Below are 23,038 nucleotides of genomic sequence, written 5' to 3' on the forward strand. Positions count from 1 at the left end.
TTTTTGCTCTCAGCATCCCAATGCTTTCCCAAGACTATGACTACATAATTCTGTGTTGACCTGTGTAACGGTCTGCTCTCCCTAGCTAGGACACAAGAGCGGACTCCTTTTACTTCCCCCCACCAGAGAGCAACAGCATGCAGGAACTTCTTGTCCTGCCTGGTACTCAGTAGGTGCTTAATAATTATTTGATGAATGAATACTTGAGGAGATTGTCCCACAGGAATTTAGGATTTTTCTGATCCAGATGAACTAGTCTGCTGATAACATGCAAATGAGAAGCTGCACCATTGACCTTTAAGGAGTCATAGAAAAGAAACGTTGGAAAACTAACCTGTGTACAGGTGTACAGAGCACTCTGATATGAAACAGTGAAGGTGAGCCGTGAAAACAACTGACCCGTTAGGGTCCCACTAAGCCTTAGCAAAGTTTCACACACGATTATTGAAGGAACAATCTGCAGACAGCGTGAAGAGAAAGCTGTAATGGTGGGCTGCCAGCACAGGCCTGCTACGTGAGGCAGGCAGAATGACGGCTCCCTCAAAGATGACCATCTCCCAATCCCCAGGACCTGTCAGTGAATACATCACGCTACAGGGCAAGGGGGAGTTAGGTTACAGATGAAACAAGGTTGATAATCGGCTGACTTTACAATAAAGAGATTCTCCTGGACTATCTGGGTGGGCTCAACGTAATCACAAGGACCTTTTAAATGTGGATGACAGAAGGAGAAAGTCAAAGTCAGAGATTTGAAGATGGGGGAAGGGGCCATGGACCAGGGAACATAGGCAGCTTCTACAAGCTGAAAAAGGCAAGGAAATGATTCCCCCGGGGAGCTCCAAAGCCATACAGTCTTGCCAACACCTTGGTCTCACTCAGGTCAGTGAAACTCATTTCAGAATTCTGACCTCCAGAACTGAAAGATAAGTAAATCTGTGTTGTTGTAAGCCACCTAGTTCATGGTAGTTTGTTGCTGTGGCAATAAGAAACTAACACACCAAGGCTAAGCCAGAAAGATTCACTTCTTTTCCTTTCGTGCAGTGGCTCCCGGCCTAGCCAATCAGGGACAAAGTACATAAAGTATCTTTGTTTTTTCCACCAGAGCATCTGATCATGTCTTTGATGATATCATAAGCTGAAGAAACACATGCTAAATGCAAAGTCAGTAAAGTGAATTAGAAAGCTCTGTGAAAGGGGCCATCCCTGAAGAGTGCTGATGAACGGAGTAACACCAACCATCCCAGATTTCTAGCAGCACACTACCAAGGCCTGTTCATTTGCTTGCCAGTACTTCCATCCATAACTTAGAGTAGGGATTCTTCACTTGGGGCTTCAAGAGGTAACTGGCCTCCTAAACTTTACTAAGAGTGTTGTGTATATCTCCATAAATATATAGTTTTCTGGAGAAAAGTCCACAGCGTTCATCACTTATTAAAGGGGATCTACAAAGCAAAAGGCCAAGAACCACTAACTCACATGAAGATACAGAAAGCTATGTTCATGCATTCATGAGTGACACAAGCTGCTAGAAAGAGTGAAGACTGTGGGTGACACATCAGGATTCAGAAAGTATCCTGAAAGGCTGAAGGAAATGGCTGATGGCTCAGGAGCAGCCTCTGTGAATAACACTGAAAGTTTAATCAACAGTAAGCTCAGGATGAGTCCATGATTAGGAAAACCAAAACAACTGACGTGACTTCAGGCACGTCCAGAGGATGAAGAAAGTAGCTCTACTCTCTCCTGTGCTGGCAAAGCTAACCCTGCACGCCTGTGTTCAACGCTGGGATTCTCTTTGTATTAGTTTCCTGTGGCTGCCACAAGACATCACAAACCTGGTGGCTTAAAACAACACAGTCTCACAGTTCTGGGGCCCCAAAGTCTGGTGTTAGCAAGGCTGGCTCCTTCTGGAGGCTCAAGGGAAAAACCGCCTCCAGCCCCTCTCCCAGTGTCTGATGGCTGCCAGCCATGCCTTGCACCCGCTGGTTTGTGGCAAAATGATGCCATCTCTGTAACTTCCTTCCCATGGCTGCCTTCTCTGTGTGTCTTTCTGTATCTTTTCCTCTTCTTATAAGGACACCTAGTCTTTGGATTTAGGGCCCACACTAAACCAGTATGATTTTATCCTAATCCTCAACTAATTACACCTGCAAAGATCCTATTTCCAAATAAAGGCATATTCTGAGGTTCTGGAGGGACATGAATTTTTATGGACACTATTTAACTCATCTCTTAGTCCTTTCGGGCTGCTGTAACAAAATACCTTAGACTGGGTAATTTATAAACACCATAAATTTGTCTCACATAGTTCTGTAGGCTGGGAAGTCCAAGATCAAGGCACCAGCTGATGTGGCATCAGGGCCTTTTGTTTGCTTCATCAATGGAGACTTCTTTGTGTCCTCACATGGCAGAAAAGGGCAAACATGCTTTCCCCTCTCCCGGTCTCTCTTTTTTTTTTTTTAGACAGAGTCTCACTCTGTCACCCAGGATGGAGTGTAATGGTGCAATCTCGGCTCACTACAACTTCCGCCTCCCAGGTTTAAGTGATTCTCCTGCCTCAGCCTCCTGAGTAGCTGGGACTTCAGGCACATGCCACCATGCCTGGATAATTTTTGTACTTTTTTTTTTTTAGTAGAGATGGGGTTTCACCATGTTGGCCAGGATGGTCTCAATCTCGTTACGTCGTGATCCACCCGCCTCAGCCTCCCAAAGTGCTAGGATCACAGGTGTGAGCCACCGCGCCCAGCCCCCAAGAGCCTCTTTTATAAGGGCACTAATCCCATTCATGAGAGCTCTGCCCTCACAGACTAATCACCCCCAAAGGGCCTACCTCTTAACACTATCACATTGGAAATGGAACTTCAACATATGAATTCGGGGGGACACCAACATTCAGACTACAGCGCCCACTACACCCTTTAAGTGGAATATTAATAGACAAATGCACTCTGAGGTTTAAGATAACATATTCCCAAGAATGGTCAAAATAAATAGGGATATGAAGCCTAAAGGTTAGAGGACTTGAGTCAGACAAGGAAACTGTCTATAAATATCTGAACCATTTTTTTGCAGATGAAAACGACTTTCTAACACTCGGTTTGCCAGAGATGAACGTGGCATACTTCTGTCACCACATTTGTTCAATCTTAAGCTGTACAAGTATCTGACTGGGATGCTGAAGCCTCAGAAGGGGGACTTGACTTGTTGATTACTAATGGCCATTACATTCTAAGATTCTCAATCTGTCCCGTTAACTGGCCGTTTTACAGAACCAAAGAATTTTTGTAAATTTCCACTAATATAGCACACACTGTAGGATGCCAGCCAGAGGGTACACACTGTAAAGAAAACTTAGAAGCCCTGGGAACTGAAAGAATATCAGAATGGTTTCAGCAGGTGAGCAAGGGAGAAACGACCTGCAGGTGGGGAGGAGGAAGGGGCCGGAGCTAGACCAAGTAGTGAACACCTCATACTGCACAGAGACTGCGGATGTCCATTCTAAGGATGACGACGAGCCACTGCAGGGGTTTAAGCAAGGAGTAACACGACTAGGTGAACCTTTAAGATTATTTTGGCTACCATAGAAGAAAAGATTGATAGAAGTTATGCAAAAAGGCAGAGAGACCAAGAAAAAGACAGTAGGAAATGACAGTTGCCTGAACTAATGCAGCAGCCATGAAAATGTCAAACAACAGATACATATGACCCATTCTAGAGGTGAATCATGGAGATGGATTAGATGTGGAATGTGAGCCAAAGAAGCAAGGATAGTCCTAAATTTCTGTAAACAACAAGGGTGGACGGCGATGTCATTTATTGAGACAGGAAAGACTGGAGAGCACTGGTAGCAGAAGGGGAGGTGAAAAAATGAATCAAAGCTCCATGTGGAGCTTGTCAATTTGGAGATGTCTTTGTGACACTGAAGTAAAGATACCAATAGGCAGCCAACTGCATGAACCCAGAGAGGCCTAGGCTAAAAATAAAGATATGAGGAGGTAACAGGAGGCACGTGGAGAGAAAACAATTCCATCTCAGTGTTGTCTTATTACAAGAAAATATTTTTGGATTACTGGACACTGTTAAGTGCCCATTTGGTTTTTCTTGAAATGTCTGATCTCAGACCTAACACTTTCCCCAGCAACATTCAGCTGCTGGTTGAGCTTCAGGAAGCATGAGAAAGACCAACGGCACATGAGAAAGACAAACGGTACATGAGAAAGACGAACGGTACATGAGAAAGACGAACGGCACATGGTTCATCCAGAATGGAAATTTTGTGTTTACAAAAGTTTCTGTAAATACAAAATTACTTTTGGAAGACAGATGAAAAAGAGGGGATTTCATGGAATTACATCAAAAAAGAAGAGAAGCCAGGAGGAGGCTGAAAGATAACTCACTCCATCCAATGGAGACAAAGGACACGATCACACTGAGCTCACTTCCATTACTGCTGAGAGCTTGTCACAACGGATTGGGGACGGAGGGAACTGCCAGAGATAAAGGAAACACTATGAGACAGGCAATGTGGGACCTATTATAATAAATTATTTTATGTCCATGGATTTAAGCCTATTTATGGAATAAAATCAATTTAACAGTAGCTTTCCCTGATTTCACAGTCTCCTGAAATATTGTTTAGTTTGTGCACAATCTCAAATTCCACAGCATGTCACTAGAGTTGGAGAAGATGCTGGGAAAATAACAAGCTTCTCAAATGAGAAAAAACAAAACCGGGGAGCAGATTCACTTGCAGTGAGCAAACGGAAAAGAGTGGGAATCTTACTGTATTCATCTATGAAAAAAGCAAATTCATTCAATGGCTTGCAATTACACACACCTGCCCCAGTCACCCTACCTGTCCCTAGTCCCCAGAGGCAACCACTTTCAACAGTTTTTAGTTCTTCTGGTGGCCTACTCCACCGTTCCAAACAGGTCTCTAGTCATCATTTCTCGGTTTATCAACTTTGGACATCGTGTGCAGATATATGATGTCACAAATCAGGATTGTGTGTTTACTCACTCTTCATCTCCCCTTCCTCCTGATTTTATTGTTATTTTATTTTCCTCTGTGTTCGAACCTTTCTAGCTTCTGCATCTAGAAACTATCTCTTGAATCCCCATCCTGTGAGATGAATAAACTGACTCCCTCACCTTCCCTAACTTTTCTCTCTTCCATTTCTCAACCTTTGTCATCTGTGTTTATAGAGTCTCAAGGTTTCTGCTCTGTAACTAGAATTAAGTCTTCCATGCTTTAACTACAGATTAGTTCTAAACAGTGAAAACCACAAAACCAGTAAGAGCGTTAATGTCACCAGCATATAAATATTACACTAAAAGCCGAGTCCTGTACTAGGATTCCACTTGTCTAGGATTCAAACTGCTCAAAATCATGACATACTTTAGCTTGCTTCATATTGGGACCAAGTTGTCTTAGTCCTAGAGTTCCTCTTTTCTTACTAGAGGAAAAACATGCCTTTTTCAACATTTTCCTAGTACCTTCCAGTTCCTTAATAATCCTAACCAATGCACGGAATTCACTCTGTTCTTGGAGCTACAGAATGAATTTAAAAAAACACACAAAAAAAAAACCTTGCAAAGACTTACTTGTTCCTGGTTATCCCCTTCAGAAGGTATGACTTTTCCCCGTCCTTTCATAAAATTTTCCCCTTTCATAGTAAAAATTAACAACAATTTTTAAGAGAAATGTCACCCATTATCTAATTGATATAACACAACTACTTTTATGTCTGCATACTACTTGGACTCCTTATCCACTGTAAATAAATTTAACACAATCATAGTTCACAACGATCCCCTTTTATGGCTGTGCAACACTCCACTGAGTGGATACATCATAATTTATTAAATCCACTTGGGAAGCTATACAAAGTAGTAGTTAAAGTACAGTCACGAGGCCGGGCGCGGTGGCTCACGCCTGTAATCCCAACACTTTGGGAGGCCAAGGCGGGCAGATCACAAGGTCAGGAGATCGAGACCATCCTGGCAAACACGGTGAAACCCCATCTCTACTAAAGATACAAAAAATTAGCCAGGTGTGTCGGCACATGCCTGTAATCCCAGCTACTCGGGAGGCTGAGGCAGGAGAACTGCTTGAACCCGGGAGGCGGAGGTTGCAGTGAGCCGAGATCAAGCCACCGCATTCCAGCCTGGGCGACAGAGTAAGACTCCGTCTCAAAAAAAAAAAAGAACTATGTAAAGAAAGAGTTCACAAACACAGAAAAAAATAAGTTTCCTTGCTTTATAGTTTCTCTCTCTTTTCTTTAACAAAATTTTCATTGCCTTGCTTAAGCAGGTATCTTATTCACAACTGCCTCTGAATAACTTTCAGTTATTGTCCAAATTCAAATCTAAAATTTTTATCAAATTTAAATCTAAATTTTTGTCAACGATAAAAATGTTACATATTGCAGGCTTTATAAAATTGTTCAATCGAAAAGGTAATATCACAAACATTAAACACTGTCATGCTAATAACGTTTAATGTCTTCACTGCTGCATAATATGTGCATATATGTGTACACATACGCACACCCTCTGATAAGGTTTGGCTCTGTGTCCCCACCCAAATCTCATTTTGAACCGTACTCCCATAAATCCCAGTGTTGTGGGAGGGACCTGATGGGAGATAACTGGAATCATGGGAGCGTTTCCCCCATACTATTCTCATGGTGGTGAAAAAGTCTCACTAGATCTGATGGTTTTATCAGGGGTCTCCACTTCTGTATCTTCCTAATTTTCTCTTGCTGCTGCCATATAAGAAGTGCCTTCTGCTATCCACCATGATTCTGAGGCCTCCCCAGCCATGCGAAACTGTAAGTCCAATTAAAGCTCTTTTTCTGTCCAGTCTCAGCTATGTCTTTATCAGCGGCATGAAAACAGACTAATACACCTTCCCAATATGATTGGTTTAACAAGAACAACACTCTCCCTAATGGGCATAGTCTAGCAAGTTTGTTTAAAAAGATTTGTCTTAGCCTGGGCAATACAGCGAGACCCTGTCTCTACAAAAAATTTATAAAACTAGCCAGGTATCAGGCGGATCACCTGAGGTCAGGAGTTCGAGACCAGCCTGACCAACATGGAGAAACTCCGTCTCCACTAAAAATACAAAAAATTAGCCGGGCGTGGTGGCACATGCCTGTAATCCCAGCTACTAGGGAGGCTAAGGCAGGAGAATCGCTTGAACTCGGGAGGCGAAGGTTGTGGTGAGCCGAGATCACGCCATTGCACTCCAGCCTGGGCAACAAGAGCGAAATTCTGTCTCAAAAAAAAAAAAAAAAAAGCCAGGTATAATGGTGTGCACCTGCAGTCTCAGCTACTTGGGAGACTGAGGCAGGAGGACTCATCACTTGACTCCCCAAGGTCGAGGCTACAGTGAGCTATGATCACACCACTGCATTCCAGCCTGGGCAACAGAGCAAGACCCTGTCCTTAAAATAAAATAAAAGACATGTCTTACTAATTTACAGTCACACCTTGTTCAAGGTGAGAGGGATCTTAGAGGTTATCTAGTCTTGAGGCCCAAATGCAGCGCAAGATTAGACGGGGCAAGGTGGGGTGAAGTCAGTGAGAGCTCACAAGCTTTGTCATCTGACAGGTAGCTAACCCTCAGCTCCTTCTGCTCCCCTCCATGAAGGTGACTTTTTAAAACTCAAATCTATGTCTTTATTCCTATTAATTTTTTAAAGCTATATAGCTCATCATTCTACACATTAAGATCTTTGCAATTCTGCCCCTGCTATCAAATATATCTGTTATACATGCCATATCTTTATCAAAACCACTGGCATGGCAAGAGAAGACCTTCACAAAGAGTAGAGCAGCAGGAGGAAAAATCAGAGGCAGTAAATGTAGATAATGTTTAAGGGGTTCACTGTAAGAGAGAAATGGGGTGGTAGCAGGATAGGGATTTGGTGGAGAGATCAAGTGGTTTTTTAAAAAAATATTCAAACATTTATAGGCTAATGGAAATAATCATTCAAATGTGAAGGAAAAACAGTATGTAAAAACATGTCATAAGCTGTAAAGTTCACCATAAATGTAATTTATTATATACAGCCACTTTTCTCTTGCCAGGCTATTTATGTTAAAATTTGATTTTTAGAGCCTCCAGCTCTTTCTGAACTCTCTTTCTGAACATTCAGAGACCCTGCTCCCATGATCATATCTCCTTTTTCTCTGAATATTTTGAAATCTGTGTCCAATAGCCCCTGCCTTTGCTGTTATGAATTCAAACATTACATGAACCCTTTCACCCAAATCTTGTTTTCACATCAATCTCCTCCACTGTTTATGAGAATTTCTAAAAACCAATTTCAGACTCGTTAAAGGAACCATCAAAGGCGTCCTTTAATAGGATTACATTTTTAAACATAAAAACCTAAGATTCACTTTTTTGAGTTTTATTGCATCCCTAAGCAAGTTAACAAAAAAAGGTTTATTATTTGGTAAAATTATTCTCTAAGGGTGTAACATCCAATCCTGAAAATTTCTATGCAAAGCAAGAAGTGGCCGATACTAAATTCTTCCCCAGCAGCACATCTGCATACATAATCACATCACCAACACAGGCTTTCTCCTCTCCCAACCCCCACACCAGGCTCAAACAAAAAGTTAGTGTGCACACACAGAAAGCACATTTACAATGTCTGCTCCACAACAGACCCTGCTAGGCTGCTCTGCAGAGGTACTAAATATTTTGCTCCTAGTTCTAAGCTTACTATTTGAGTAAGTAATAAGAAAGCAACAGTGATCGGTGCATAAATACACGACACGTTCCTTCAAAACTCCGTTTCTAAACACAAATTCTTTACCAATTAAAATATAAAATGTGTTAGCCCCAGGCAAATGATTCTACACCCACCAATGCATTCCACTTAATGGCAAAGACATATCTTTAAAGTATACTTGTTCATAAAGTATACTACATAAAGTATAGCACTTGCCAAAATATACTTTTAAAATACCAAAGTGCCTAAGAAAAAAAAATTGACTATTTGTTCTTTAAAGGGATAGGACAAATAAATCTTATTCAGAAATTCACACATGCCAAACTGATAGCAGCACTGCAAAGCAAACAGAAAGGTTTCTAGTTTCATAAATCAATCCACAGCTTTAAAATGAGCCATTATGTTAAACTCTAGGAAAACTATAAAGTTATTTTGTCTTTATGTTCACTTCTACCAAACACCCTCAAAACAAATTTTCATGAATTTCACGTAAATTGGCCACAGCTGTTTTTGGACCAGGACCTGTCTCATAATTTTGTGTGTAAGCTGAACATTACTTTGCTTAGTGTTAACACATAGTAAGTCCTCAATAAACATGTCAAGAATTCTCCTCAATTCAAAATTATAAGAGCATCAAGGTCATAAGGATGCACTATTTTTTCTAAAACTAAAAAACTGTGAAACTCATTAAATCAAGATTATAATGTAAAATACCCAAGTATTCCAATTTTAAATCATTTTCTTAAACACGAATAATTTTAATAGACACATATCACCACTTCTGTTTCTAAAATAAATTCCTAAGTTCCTGCTGCAACAGCAGAAGATTTAGATTTCATGTAAACCCATAGGTTTAGAAATTATTGACAGGCAGACTAACTTATAAAGATCCCCAGTAGAAGTTACGCTTTATAGAGACGGATTTTTTTAAATCTGTTTTGTTCACTGCTGTTGCCTCTCCTTCATCAATGCCTTGGCACACAGGATTTCAATTAACATTTGCTGGACTGAAAAACGGCATATGTGTGTGAAGACCCTTGCTACAAAGCCAGACTCAGACCACCTGTAGGTCCCCCACCCCCAAACCCATCCCCCTGAGAAAACCTGGAGCAGGACCATGTGGGACGGACACAAAATGACCCCTAGAGAATCAAGGACAGGGAGACTAAACCTCAAGGGGACTGACTTCACACTCAGTCTTCACACACTGCCCAAATGTGTTCATTCTGTTGCAGTGTCTAAAATCTCACCAACTGAGAGATTCCTTCAGGTTACCAAATCTCCTCTTTTCAGAATTAAGGAACCATTTAAACCTGTCAACAACCTTAAGAGACGTAGGTTTCATCATTCCATTTTACAGATGAGGAAACTGAGGCTAAATGGCAGTTACTTTTCCAGTGTCACAGTATATACGTAGAGCACAGGCCTGACTCAGAACCTTTCATCCTACAGTGCTGCCTCCCCACTGAGAGGGGAACAGGACTAACCTTCATTCACACCTCAATACATGAGCTGGTTCCCAACACCCTTCTACAGAAACACCTAAAGCAAGCTTTCTCAAAGACAGGGCTTTGGTCTGGGGTGACAGCAAGCAACAAGTAGTTGAAGCACATGAACACTGTAGAGGCAAGGATATGAAGTTCAGACCATGGATTTGGGGTGCTTGAGGGAACCAAGCCTCAAAGACAAACCACAAATTTCATAACACTGCAGAGGGCCAGCCCTTGCTCCAGAACAGTTTGCCTCCCTCTTCCTCGTTCTACCCTTCCACGTGACCCTCACGGTTCTCCCCACCAGAAAAGAGGCTACCATTGTCAGTTGCCAGAGTCTGGCCGCACTGTGCATCTCAACCACAGTGACTGGCACAGAGCAAGAACGCAAATATTTACTGAATGAACCCAAGACAAAAGTTGTTTCTGTGGGCCGGGCGCGGTGGCTCAAGCCTGTAATCCCAGCACTTTGGGAGGCCGAGACGGGCGGATCACAAGGTCAGGAGATCGAGACCATCCTGGCTAACACGGTGAAACTCCGTCTCTACTAAAAAAAAAAAAAATACAAAAAACTAGCCGGGCGAGGTGGCGGGCGCCTGTAGTCCCAGCTACTCGGGAGGCTGAGGCAGGAGAATGGCGTGAACCCAGGAGGCGGAGCTTGCAGTGAGCTGAGATCTGGCCAGTGCACTCCAGCTTGGGTGACAGAGCGAGACTCCGTCTCAAAAAAAAAAAAAAAAAAGTTGTTTCTGTGGCCAAGCTGGGACCCTAACTGCCATTTTTTAACACAGTGGAGACCTGAAGCACCTGATTACTGGTGTAAAACGGACTTTTAAAAGCCCAGTCTGAGTTGAGGACAGGCTACAGTAAAAGCCTTATGTGATTATTTTTCCCCAGCCAGCCTGTCTCAAAGAAGAAAACAGCTTAGCACTCTGGCATACAAATATAGACCTCAGACGAGCATAATATATTAATATCTTAAGAGTGCAAAAACAAACCATTACTTGATTTAGGCTGCCTACTTTAGGTCATCCTAACATGAACAGCAGTTTAGAAAAGAAAAATCCCCTCTCAGCATTCTCAGGGTGACGAGGGTGGGGATAATAGCAGGTATTTCCCAAAAGTTCAAAGTTGGCCAAAACCCAAAAAATCATACTCTGCGATGTGCAAAACGTTTCCTTCAAACCATGACTAATAATTTAAACAAATACACGTTTACACCAAATAATTAACTAAACAAAGCCCATGTTTATAGGAAAATATGACATTAAGCCAAATGGTTTCAAAGACAATTCTTGAAAATTTTACCTATTTCCCTTTTGGTCGGCACCCGTGACCTGAAAAACCTTGGCTAGTAGTTCTGATTAGTATCAAATCGTCATAATGTGACATTTTTAGGCGTCAAATTACAGTAAAACTACTAAGGCAAGAACAAGAGCCAAAAGCAACAGGGAAGATGTCCATTTTCCCTTTACAACTACCACTTAACGGCACGTTTTTATGTTAGAAAAGGGCCGCATCCTTCGAGATCCAGCGCAGCGTTAAGTCCGTGATTTCAGGAACAAACCTGCCGCTTCCAAAATACAGGCTGAGATGTCCTCCCCATGAATTAGTTTTGCGCTCTTGCACCACCTCCTTTGTCTACGCCGTCCCTGCAAACTCCTAGCTCAATGCCCTCCAGCAAACAAGCTGCCTGAACGCAAAGACGACCGTTCCAAGTCTTTTTTCAAAGAAGGGGAAAACCCAATCACGCTCCTGAAGCCTGGTTCCCACGGAAGCAGGCCAGGCTGTCCACGACGGAAGCCTCGACCCTGGCTAGGGCCGTCGGCCCGGCAGCGCGCACTGGGAGAGCCAGGGCCAGAGCCGGGGCCGGGAACCGTAGCCCCGCCGCCTCCGCGGGATGCAGTGACCACCGCCCCCGCCCCCGGGCCGGCACTCACCTCCGTGGAGTGGCAGCGGCGCCAGCACCTGGCCGCGGACCTCGGCCTTGGGGGAGTCAAGCCCGTAGCGCCCGCGGTCGATACGGAACGTGAGCGGGGCGCCGCGGCCGGGCTCCTGCACCGTCACGTTGATGAGCGCCGTGTAGTACTCCTGGCTCGCGTTGTCTGCCCGCGCCGGCCACAGGCTGCAGGTCAGCAGGGCGAGCGCGGCGAGCCGGGCAGGGCCCGCCCGCCTCGCGCAGCTCATCGTCCCTCCGGCCGCCGCCGCCGCCGCAGCTAGCGGACCGGGCTCCGGGTCCGGCGCGGAGAGGCGGGGCGGGCGCGGCCCGGGCTGCGGCGGGAGCGCGCGCGCGCGGCCTGCGCGGGGCCGAGCCCGAGCGCGGCCCTCCTGGACGCTACGGCCCCGCCGCTCGCCGCCCTCACGTCCGCTGCCCGCCCGTGGGGACGCGCCCATGGGCCCTCGGCGAGGGCGGCGTCTCAAGTCGCACGCGGGCGTCTCTTCAGGGTCCCGGGAGGGCTGTAGGAGCGTGCCCCCTCCATCCCCCCGGTCGGTCCCGCCGAATGGGAGGCGCCTCGCAAGGACGCGGCGCGGGAGGCGAAGGGCGGCACGGGAGGAAGCGCCCCCAGGAGGGTCAGAGGAACATAAAGTCCCTCTCGCGCGGCTGCCGCCTGAGGCGCGCGTCCGCCGCCGCCCCGCCCCCCGGCTGGTCTAGCGGCAACGCACAGGCCTAAGGCGCAGCCCCGCCCCGCGCGCATGCGTGCGAGGGCCTGTCCGCTCCCGCCTGCCTGCACGAGGGCGCGGACAGCCGGGTCACCCACTGGCGCTGGCAGTTTCTCTGTCGGGCGTGATGGCTGCAGGGCCTGGAGCCCAGGAGATCTGCGAGGGCATGTGGAAATGTGTGAGAACAGACTACAAAAGAAAAAAAGTTCTAACTTTAAAATAAATGTTTAAAATTAAATGTCATGAGACTTAACATTCATGTCATGCAGTTGACATCATGGATGGGGGATGTCTGGCCCGAACCTGCAGGGACACGAGTGGTTGGGAAAGGCCTCTAGGGCAGCAGTCCCTAACCTTTTGGCACTGGGCGACGGGTTTCCTGGAACACAGTTTTTGCAGGGACTGAGGGAGAGAAGTGGTTTGGGATGAAGCTGCTTCACCTCAGATCATCAGGCGTTAGATTCTCCTAGGAAGCGCGCAACCTAGATCCCAAGCACGCGCAGTTCACAACCGGTTCGCGCGCCTATGAGAGTCTAATGCCGCCCTGATCTGACAGGGCAGAGCTCAGGCGGTAATGCTCGCTCACCTCCTGCTCGCTCACCTCCTGCTCGCTCACTGGTTCCTCCCAGATCGTGGGCACGGGTCCGCGGCCGGGCGGTTGGGAAGCCCCTGCTCTAGTGACTGGGTGAAATACTCCTGGGGTCCCCGGACCATGAGAACCCCCCCACACCTTCCCAAACGCGCGCACACGCGACTCTCACTTTCTCTCTCCATGGCGTTTAAAAGATGTACATCGCTCTAAAGTATCAACTGAAAGGAAGAATGGGGCCGTGCAACTGATTTCAGGAACTTACAGGATCTTTGTGGGGAGGCGGAGGGGGAAAGTTTGGCGTCTTCTGTCCAGCCAGGGTTGGGTCTCCTGCCTCCTATAGCGGGAAGTGGGTGGAGTCAGCTTTGCGCAACCAAATGTCCTGAAAATCCGGAAAAGAGGTAGCTCCTCAAAAAGAAATTTGAGGCACTGTTTCCAGGAAAGGGTACGGATGCAGTGCAGGCTAAAACTTAAGATGTCCACTACTGGCCAGGCTCAGTGGCTCACGCCTGTAATTCCAGCACTTTAGGAGTCCTAGGTGGGAGGATCACGAGGTCAGGAGTTCGAGACCAGAATGGGCAACATGGTGAAACCCCGTCTCTACTAAAAATACAAAAATTAATGGGTCATGGTGGCACGCGCCTGTAATCCCAGTCTGTAATCCCAGCTACTCGGGAGACTGAGGCAGGCGAATCGTTGGAACCCGGGAGGCAGAGGTTGCAGTGAGCTGAGATCCAGCCACTGCACTCCAGCCTGGGCGACAGAGCAAGACTCCATCTCAAAAAAAAGAAAAAAGAAGAAGACAGATGTCCATTATTGATGACTTGGTGACATCCTTCACAATTTCTCTCCTCATTTCCCTCTCTTCCACCCTCTACCATAGTCCTTATAGACCATGCCCTGGCCTATGGATAACGGCTTTTCCTTACTTACTTATCCTCAGCAAGCCCAGCCCCTAGACCAAAGCAGCGGGATCCCCACCCTGGGCCTGGCATTTAAAGAGTGCTCTGATCTGGTCCCCCTCTAGCTGGGCCCTTCATAGGGCAGGGAGTCCTTAGCACCAAGGTATCCATGCTCTGGCACCCAAGACCCAAATATTCCTTGCCCCTACAACCCGGGGCCACGTCTAGGGCCTGTGTGGGGCTCTTCCCAGTGAGGGTCTCCTGCTCTTCTCGCTGAGCATGCCCTGGCCTACCCCTGCCCGAGAGGCTCATGGCCTCTACTCCTTTGTCCTTATAAGGGAGGAGTCTTCAAACTGTAAGATGCCCCCAACCCCTGGCACAAGAAACAATTATAGAAGCTCACAAGCACCACTTTGTTAATCAGGTGGGGAGGAAGTGGCTTTCTCAACCCTTCTGAATTTGTCAGGGAGAAAGTTGGTTCCAGAGCACCTTTAACACCTCCCTGGCACTTGCCGATCTCCCCTTTAAACAAAGCGAGATGAGGTCTCAGTGCACAGCCTCATCAGGCACCAGCATGTATGGCGACATTCACATCAGCCTATACTTGGAAGTGGCGTTGTCTTTTAAGGAGACCTTAAGGGGGTTTGTTTGTTTGTTTGTTTGTTTGTTTTTTGTTTTTCCAGGCTGGAGTGCAGTGGCGTCGTCTCGGCTCACTGCAAGCGCCGCCTTCCGGGTTCACGCCATTCTCCTGCCTCAGCCTCCCGAGTAGCTGGGACTACAGGTGCCCGCCACCACGCCTGGATTTTTTTTTTTTTTTTTTTGTATTTTTAGTAGAGACGGGGTTTCACCATGTTAGCCAGGATGGTCTCAATCTCCTGACCTCATGATCCACCCGCCTCGGCCTCCCAAGGTGTTAGGATTACAGGCATGAGCCACCGCACCTGGCCAAGGAGATCTTAAGGTTTTAAGGAGACCTTAGAGAGACAAGAAGTTTTTCATTTATAATAATGATACAACGCTACCTTTTAAAATATTGTGGTACAATATGCGTAACATAAAATTGTCCATCTTAACCATTTTTAAGCATATGGATCAGTGGCCTTAAGTACATTCACACCATTGTGTAACCTTCATCATCTGTCTCCAGAACTCTTTCCATCTTGTAAAACTGAAACTCTGCACCCATTAAACCTTCCTCCTCCCCCAACCACCATTCTTCCTTTCTGTCTCTATGATTTTGATGATTCTAGTTACCCACATCAGTGGAATCATATAGTATTTGTCCTTTTGTGAATAGGTTATCTTGCTTTGCATGATGTCCTTGAGGTTCATCTCTGTTGAAGTACATGTCAGATTCCTCCTTTGCTAAGGCTGAATCGTATCACATTGTATGTATATACCAAGTTTTTTTTAGCCATTCATCCATTCCACTGTATGGATATAATACATTTTGTTTATCCATTCATCATAGGACACTTGGGTTGCCTCTACTGTTTGGCTATTGTGAATAATGATGCTCTATGAACATGGGGCATATAAATATCTCTTAATGCTTTCAATTCTTTCGTGTATATACTCAGAAGTGGAATTACCAGATCTAATGGTAATTCTATGCTTAATTTTTTTCAGGAACTGCCCTACTTTTTTTTTTATATATAGTGGCTGTCCCATTTTACATTTCCACCAACTGCCCAAGGGTTCCAGTTTCTTCACATCCTTGCCAACACTTCTCTATTTGTTTTTCAAAATAGTAGCCATCCAAATGGGTATTAGGTGGTATCTCATCATGGTTTTGATTTGCATTTCCCTAATGATTAGTGGTGTTGAACATCTTTTCATGTGCTTATTGGCCATTTGTATATCTTTCCATGATGCTATCTTTTAAAACATTTAAGAAAAAAGTGAATTAATTAAAAGTATTGGTTAAATAAAAGCACGAGTGGTTTTATTGGACATGGCAGGTCTCATGGAGGATGTGTGCCACAGTCTGACTCTGGCCCACGCTGGCCTGTGAATGAGCTGCCCACAAGCCTTTTTCCTTAATGGGGTTATTTCCCTGACTCCACTACGCACCACATTCCCCTGCCTCTGTGTCCATTTCTCAGCCCACAATAAATCCTAGGTCACCTGTAAGCCCCAGCTCAAATTCCCCTTCTCCCCAGAACTCCAGTGGGGCCCCAGCTGCCAGCCTCCCACATCCAGGCCCCGTAAGAGCTTCAGTCCTTCAGAAGAAGAGCTGTCTTCTCTGTGAGCAATGTCTGCCCTCCCGGGACAGCAGAAGGGGTAATGTGTGTGTAAAGCATGCTGCACAGAGTTTGGGACTCCAGCAATCAGAGGCCAAGCAGCATCTCCTGGACAGTGCTAGATACCCTCGTGGGTCGCCCAGATTTCCCAAAGTCCAACTCCTGTTCCTCCTCCTCTTCCTTTTCTTTCTTGAATGGCACATAATCCCCACTGTTCCTAGGAAGGCCCTGCTCTTACTTCATTACTGACATGTTCCCTTTTATCACCATTTCTCACTCCATTCCTTGACCCATAGGAAACCATTTTCGTGTGCTTCATGTGTCTCTTTTGTTTGTGTTCTTGCAAAATGCATGTTGTTGCTTAATGTGCATGTGCTTTTTAATTATTAAACTGTATTGGGTCATTGATGTCATTCTGTTTCTGATCCTCTTCACCCAGCACTATATTTTTTTTACTTCTTTCATACATGTATTAATTTTTTTTTTCTTCTTACAAACAGAGGTTTTATTGCGTTTGGTCCACAATCGTATTTCACATTATCTCATGGAGCAGGGCCCCTGGGTGGGGGTCCCTGTGCAGTACTTGGCGGGGTGTGTGGCCAGGGGAAGATGGAGCAGTATAGCTTGTCGAGCCCAGAAAGGAGGAGGGTTGGGGGCTCCTTAAAACCTACTGAGGGGCCGGGCATGGTGACTCACACCTATAATCTCAGCACTTGAGGAGGCCGAGGCGGGTGGATCACATCTGAGGCCAGGAGTTCGAGACCAGCCTGGCCAACATGAAGAAACCCTGTCTCCACTAAAAATACAAAAATTAGCCGGGCGTGGTGGAGCACCTGCAGTCCCAGCTACTCGAGAGGCTGAGGCTGGAGAATCGCTTGAGCCCGGGAGGTGGAGGTGCAGTGAGCCGAGATTGCGCTACTGCACTCTAGCCTGGGTGACAGCCACAACTAAAACAAAACCTACTGAGGCCAGAGTGGGTTGGGGGGGGTAGCATGGAGAGGGGATCAGGCTTAGCCCCAACAACTCAGAATTTCACTTCCCTATACGGCCTTCACTTTCCCCACCTGGCCCCGGGGGCAGGTCTGAGGGTCTGAGGTCTATTGGTCCTGGGGAAATCCAGTCACTCGGGAGCCGGAGATATTTAGCATCATGGCCAGGCCTCCTTTCCCAGGTGACTGATTTCCCAGCACCTTCTCCACTGTCCCTACCCCATTCCTCAGGAATAAAAAACAAAATGTATTTTTCTTTTGTGAATACTTCCTGAAACTTGCAGAGAAACCACAAACTGCTCAGCTGACAAAAGGGGGAAGAGGCGAGGCAACCAGAAACCTTTGGGAACCGGTTAGTCTCTTCTCCCCAGCACAGCCTGACCGTGCCAGCGGCGACCCTCGCCCTACACGCCCTACACTTATCGGGATATGGCCTTGACCTCCCTCTCCCACAGTCCAGTGGCTCAGCCCTGCGAAGGACCAAGGCAAAGGGGAAAAAAGCTCTGCTGCCTGATCCCACGCTGCCACTCACAGACCCTTGGTTGATTGGCAGCACTGAACCGGCTAAGAAAAAAAACAAAGATGAAAACACAGAAAAACCCAGAAACCCAGACGGGGAGACGATGTGGGAAGAGAGCGTGCTGGGAGCCTCAGTAGCTGGCCTCCTCCTGGTAGTAAGGGGGATATTCAGGGACCTCCCCCGGGTACGGGCAGTCGCCGGCACCTGAGGGAGCCCCATCGGCCACTGTGCCTTGCAGGCAATACTTGGGGTCATATATCTGTCGGCCCAGGCCAAAGACCTGGCCGCTCTGGTTGGCGCCCTGCGTGTAGCCCATCTGCAGGGACATGGAGGAGTTGTCACACTTGTCGGTTTCCAGCTTGGTGTCATAGATGTGCCGCCGCATCCCGGGAGCCGTCATGCCCACCTGGCTCGCACACTTGTTTGTGCCCATCTGGAGGCTGATGGTCGAGTGGTCCATGGGGGGCAGGATATGGTTCTTGGGGTCATAGAGATGCCTTCTCGTGCTGTACGCGGTCATGCCCGACTGGCTGGCGCATTTGTTGGTGCCCATCTGCAACCCGATGACACACTGGCCGGCCTTCGTGGTGGCGTCGTCGAAATTCCGCTCCTGCTTCTCCGAGTACTTGACGCCGATGTCCACCCCGCTCTGCAGCCCCTTAGTCTTGGCCTTCCCCGCCAGGGCGAGAAGAGATACCTGCACCTGTGTCACGTTCCCACTCTCAAACAGGTCGTGGGCCTCGAACAGGTCCACGGGGGTTCATGCCGTAGCTGACCATGGCCTTGATGAAGTTGGACAGGTTTTCTAGCTGGTGCCCGTTCTGCATGGAGCGGTTGATCTTGGGGACGGAGCCCGGCTGTAGCTTGTTCATGAGTGTGCATAAGATAGTTCCGTCCTTCAAGCCCTTTTGGAAGTCGGGGCCGATGGAGAGGCCAGTGAGTCCCTCGATCCAGGTGCGGAGCTCTGCCTCCTTCTGAGGGTCATATTTGGACAGGAGCCGGTTCTTGACCTCGGCGGACAGCCCGTACGAGGGGCCCTTGTTGAACTGCGTGGAGCTCATGGCTGGCTGACTGGCGGCAGGACGGGGCCGGACGGGACGGGACGGGGCACATGTATTAATTTTTTATACTGCAATATAACATACATATAGTAAAGTGCAAAAATTTTATATGTACAACTCAACACGTTTTTTATGAGGTGCAAACACCCTTTATCCATTATCTAGATCAAGATGGAGAACATTACTAGCACTCCTGAAAGTTTCCCTGAGCTTCTTAGTCGTGAGCACCCCACCATTCTGATTTCTTTTCATCTTTCTTTAGAGACAGGGTCTTAGTCTGTCAACCAGGCGGGAGTGCAGTGGTGCAATCATGGCTTCCCATAGTCTTGAACTCCTGGGCTCAGCAATGCTCCCACCTCATCCTCCTGAGTAGCTGGGACTACAAGTGTGCACCACTATGCCCAGCTACTATTCTGATTTCTGTTGCTTTTGATTAGTTTGCCTTTTGTTGAACTTTATACAATATAAATAGAATCACACAACATGAAATCTTTGGTGTCCTGTTTCTTTTTTTTTTTTTTTTTTTGAGACGGAGTCTCGCTCTGTCACCCGGGCTGGAGTGCAGTGGCCGGATCTCAGCTCACTGCAAGCTCCGCCTCCCGGGTTTACGCCATTCTCCTGCCTCAGCCTCCCAAGTAGCTGGGACTACAGGCGCCGACCACCTCGCCCGGCTAGTTTTTTTGTATTTTTTAGTAGAGACGGGGTTTCACAGTGTTAGCCAGGATGGTCTCGATCTCCTGACCTCGTGATCCGCCCGTCTCGGCCTCCCAAAGTGCTGAGATTACAGGCTTGAGCCACCGCGCCCGTCCTCTTTTTCTTAACTTATGTCTGTGAGATTTTGTGTTTTTGTGTGTGTAGTTATAGTTTGCTCTTTTTATTCTCTGTATAGTATTCCACTGTTGATTTATCCATTTCCTGTGGATGGGCATTCATATTGATTTTTGTTTGGGAATGTGATGGATCGAGCCATTATGAAGCCTGCATGCCTCTTGGTGGGGATGTGTCTGCATCTCTGAGAGTGTCCTTTGGAGTGGGATGATGCGTCACAGGCAGGCATGTATTTAGTGTTGGTAGGCACTGGCGCCATCTTTTCAAGCTGCCCCCTTCCTCCCCACCTGAGTCTCTTTTATCTGTGTCTTCCCTCCCCACAGCCGCCTCCTGCTCCTGTCCCTCATGAGTTTCCATCTATGTTGGCTGCTTCCACTGTTGGTAATTATGAAACCCCATCCCAGCTGTGGCTGCAGGTAAAACCATTGCAGAAACCCAGTCCAACTCCCCGGAGCAGGCTGTCCAGGAGAGGCTGTGTTCCTTACAGACCTAAAGTCCTCAGAGATGCTGTAGGTGAAGGGCTTTATGGAGACATCAACCATACAAGAGATGCTTCTGATACTGGCTGAGCTTTTTCACATTCACATCAGATTTGCTGAATTTGCCTTGTGAAGAATTCAGTGAGGGCCAGGTACAGTGACTCATGCCTGTAATCCCAGCACTTTGGGAGGCCAAGGCGGGAGGATCAATTGAGGCCAGGAGTTCGAGACCAACCTGGCCGACATGGTGAAACTCCGTCGCCACTAAAAATACAAAAATGAGCTGAGTGTGGTGGCGTGCTCCTGTAATCTCAGCTACTTTGGAGGCTGAGGCAGGAGAATCACTTGAACCTGGGAGGTGGAGGCTGCAGGGAGACAAGATTGCACCACTGCATTCCAGCCTGGGCAACAGAGCAGGATTCCATCTCAAAACCAAAGAATCCACTGAGAAGCCGTGTCCATCTAATAGGCTTCACAGAAGGCCAAGAGACAGGTTCCAGGTCCCCAGAGTGGGTCGCCAGAGCAAGCACATGGCAAGGGTATTTTAGGACTCTCCTTAGGAGCTTTAATAAGTACAAAGAACATTTTTTTATTTAAAAAATAAACGTTCATTTTAATATAATCTTCTACTTCATAGCAAGTGATTTAGCTTTCAATGATAGTCGTGTCACCTGCTTTTAAAAAGTGAGGTGTCGGCCGGGCGCGGTGGCTCAAGCCTGTAATCCCAGCACTTTGGGAGGCCGAGACGGGTGGATCGTGAGGTCAGGAGATCGTGACCAACCTAGCTAACACGGCGAAACCCCGTCTGTACTAAAAAATACAAAAAACTAGCCGGGCGAGGTGGCGGGTGCCTGTAGTCCCAGCTACTTGGGAGGCTGAGGCAGGAGAATGGCGTAAACCCGGGAGGCGGAGCTTGCAGTGAGCTGAGATCCGGCCACTGCACTCCAGCCTGGGCGGCAGAGCAAGACTCCGTCTCAAAAAAAAAAAAAAAAAAAAAAAAAAAAGTGAGGTGTCTTAAAGAAAATGAATAACCCACAGGTAGAACACAGATGTGGTGAAATGGTGTGCAAAGGACAGAAAACGGAAGAAGAGCTCAAGGGACGGATGCCTCGGACTGGGTTCAAATCGATGCTTTGCTGAAGCCAATTATTCAATATTCAGAAATTCTGCAAGCCAGTTGTTAAACACTGGCACTTTGAAACCAGCCACGGCAGTAAGGTAGTATTTATACCACGGAAAATTGGCACACGCTACAAGTCAGGCCTCCCTTCCCTCCCCCTCCCCCTCTTTCTTATTTTTCACAGTTGTTTACCAGAATGCCATTTGTTCAAATTCCCACTTGGCCACAAGTCAGCTCTGTGATCTCTACAAGTTCTTGTCCCCTTGGCGTCAGTTTCTCTCTGTGAAGTAGAGATGATGACCTCCGCCTCTCTAGCTCTGCCAGATGCAAATCAGAAGACAGATGCCTAGAACATGGAGCTGATGTAGTTACCCCATTCCCCATGGAGGGGTGAGGTCTGTGAAGGGTTCAAGTAGCAACCTAGGTGAGGACTGAAACACCACCCTCCCACAGGCACCCCCGGAGCAGGCACTCACAGGCACCCGGTGCTCACTCTCACCAGGACATGATGTAATGGCATTTTATTTAGAAGAATCTACAACATACATTAGCAATCCAAAAAATTTACCCTCTTCTAAAGAAAAATTTCAAATATATGAAAAAGTTGCAAGACTGGTACAGTGAAGCAGCCGTGTACCCCACCACCTGGGTTCAGCAGTGGCTACCAGGTGGTCATAAATGCTGTATCTGAGGGGTCCTCAACCTCACAGAGCAGGCAGGTGAGTGAGTGAGTGAAGCCTCATCTGTATTTACAGCTGCTCCCCATTGCTCACATTACCGCCTAAGCTCCACCTCCTATTACATCATCAGCAACACTGGATTCTCATAGGAGCGTGAACCCTATTGTGAACTGTGTGCATGAGGGATGTGGGCTGCATGCTCCTCATGAGAATCTAATGCCTGATGATCTGTCACTGTCTTCCATCACCCCCAGATGGGATGGTCTAGTTGCAGGAAAACAAGCTCAGGGCTCCCACTGATCTACATTACGGTGAGTTGTATAATATTTCATTATATATATATATATATATATATATTTTTTTTTTTTTTGAGACAGAGTCTTGCTCTGTCGCCCAGCCTGGAGTGCAGTGGCCGGATCTCGGATCTCGGCTCACTACAAGCTCCGCCGCCCGGATTTACGCCATTCTCCTGCCTCAGCCTCCCGAGTAGCTGGGACTACAGGCGCCTGCCACCTCGCCCGGCTAGTTTTTTTTTTGTATTTTTTAGTAGAGACGGGGTTTCACTGTGTTAGCCAGGATAGTCTCCATCTCCTGACCTCGTGATCCGCCCGTCTCGGCCTCCCAAAGTGCTGGGATTACAGGCTTGAGCCACCGCGCCCAGCCTATTTCATTACATATTACAATGTAATAATAATAGAAATAAAATGCACAATAAATGTAATGTGCTTGAAT

The 23,038-nt window shown here is 47.0% G+C and overlaps 1 protein-coding gene and 1 pseudogene across 5 annotated transcripts in view; both read right to left on the reverse strand.

Annotated features, from left to right (window-relative positions):
- Positions 1–12,876, reverse strand: part of RNF130 (ring finger protein 130) — a 111,878-nt gene extending 99,002 nt beyond the window's left edge. Inside the window, exon 1 of one of the 4 annotated variants that reach the window (XM_033178574.1) lies at positions 12,175–12,819. In XM_033178574.1, coding sequence (XP_033034465.1) covers positions 12,175–12,628 — 454 coding nt within the window. In that variant the 5' untranslated portion in view covers positions 12,629–12,819. Of the gene's footprint in view, positions 1–12,174 lie in introns of all 4 variants that reach the window. The other 3 variants (XM_033178572.1, XM_033178571.1, XM_033178575.1) reach the window with 3 other exon arrangements.
- A 4,229-nt stretch (positions 12,877–17,105) lies between these two features.
- On the reverse strand, positions 17,106–19,238 carry LOC117064374 (annotated as a pseudogene). The gene has a single exon (XR_004429409.1). The product of XR_004429409.1 is annotated as a calponin-2-like (transcript).
- Between the last annotated feature and the right edge of the window lie 3,800 nt (positions 19,239–23,038).

Source organism: Trachypithecus francoisi, unplaced genomic scaffold, assembly GCF_009764315.1.
Source record: "Trachypithecus francoisi isolate TF-2019V2 unplaced genomic scaffold, Tfra_2.0 Lachesis_group2, whole genome shotgun sequence".
NCBI classification, from domain to species: domain Eukaryota; kingdom Metazoa; phylum Chordata; class Mammalia; order Primates; family Cercopithecidae; genus Trachypithecus; species Trachypithecus francoisi.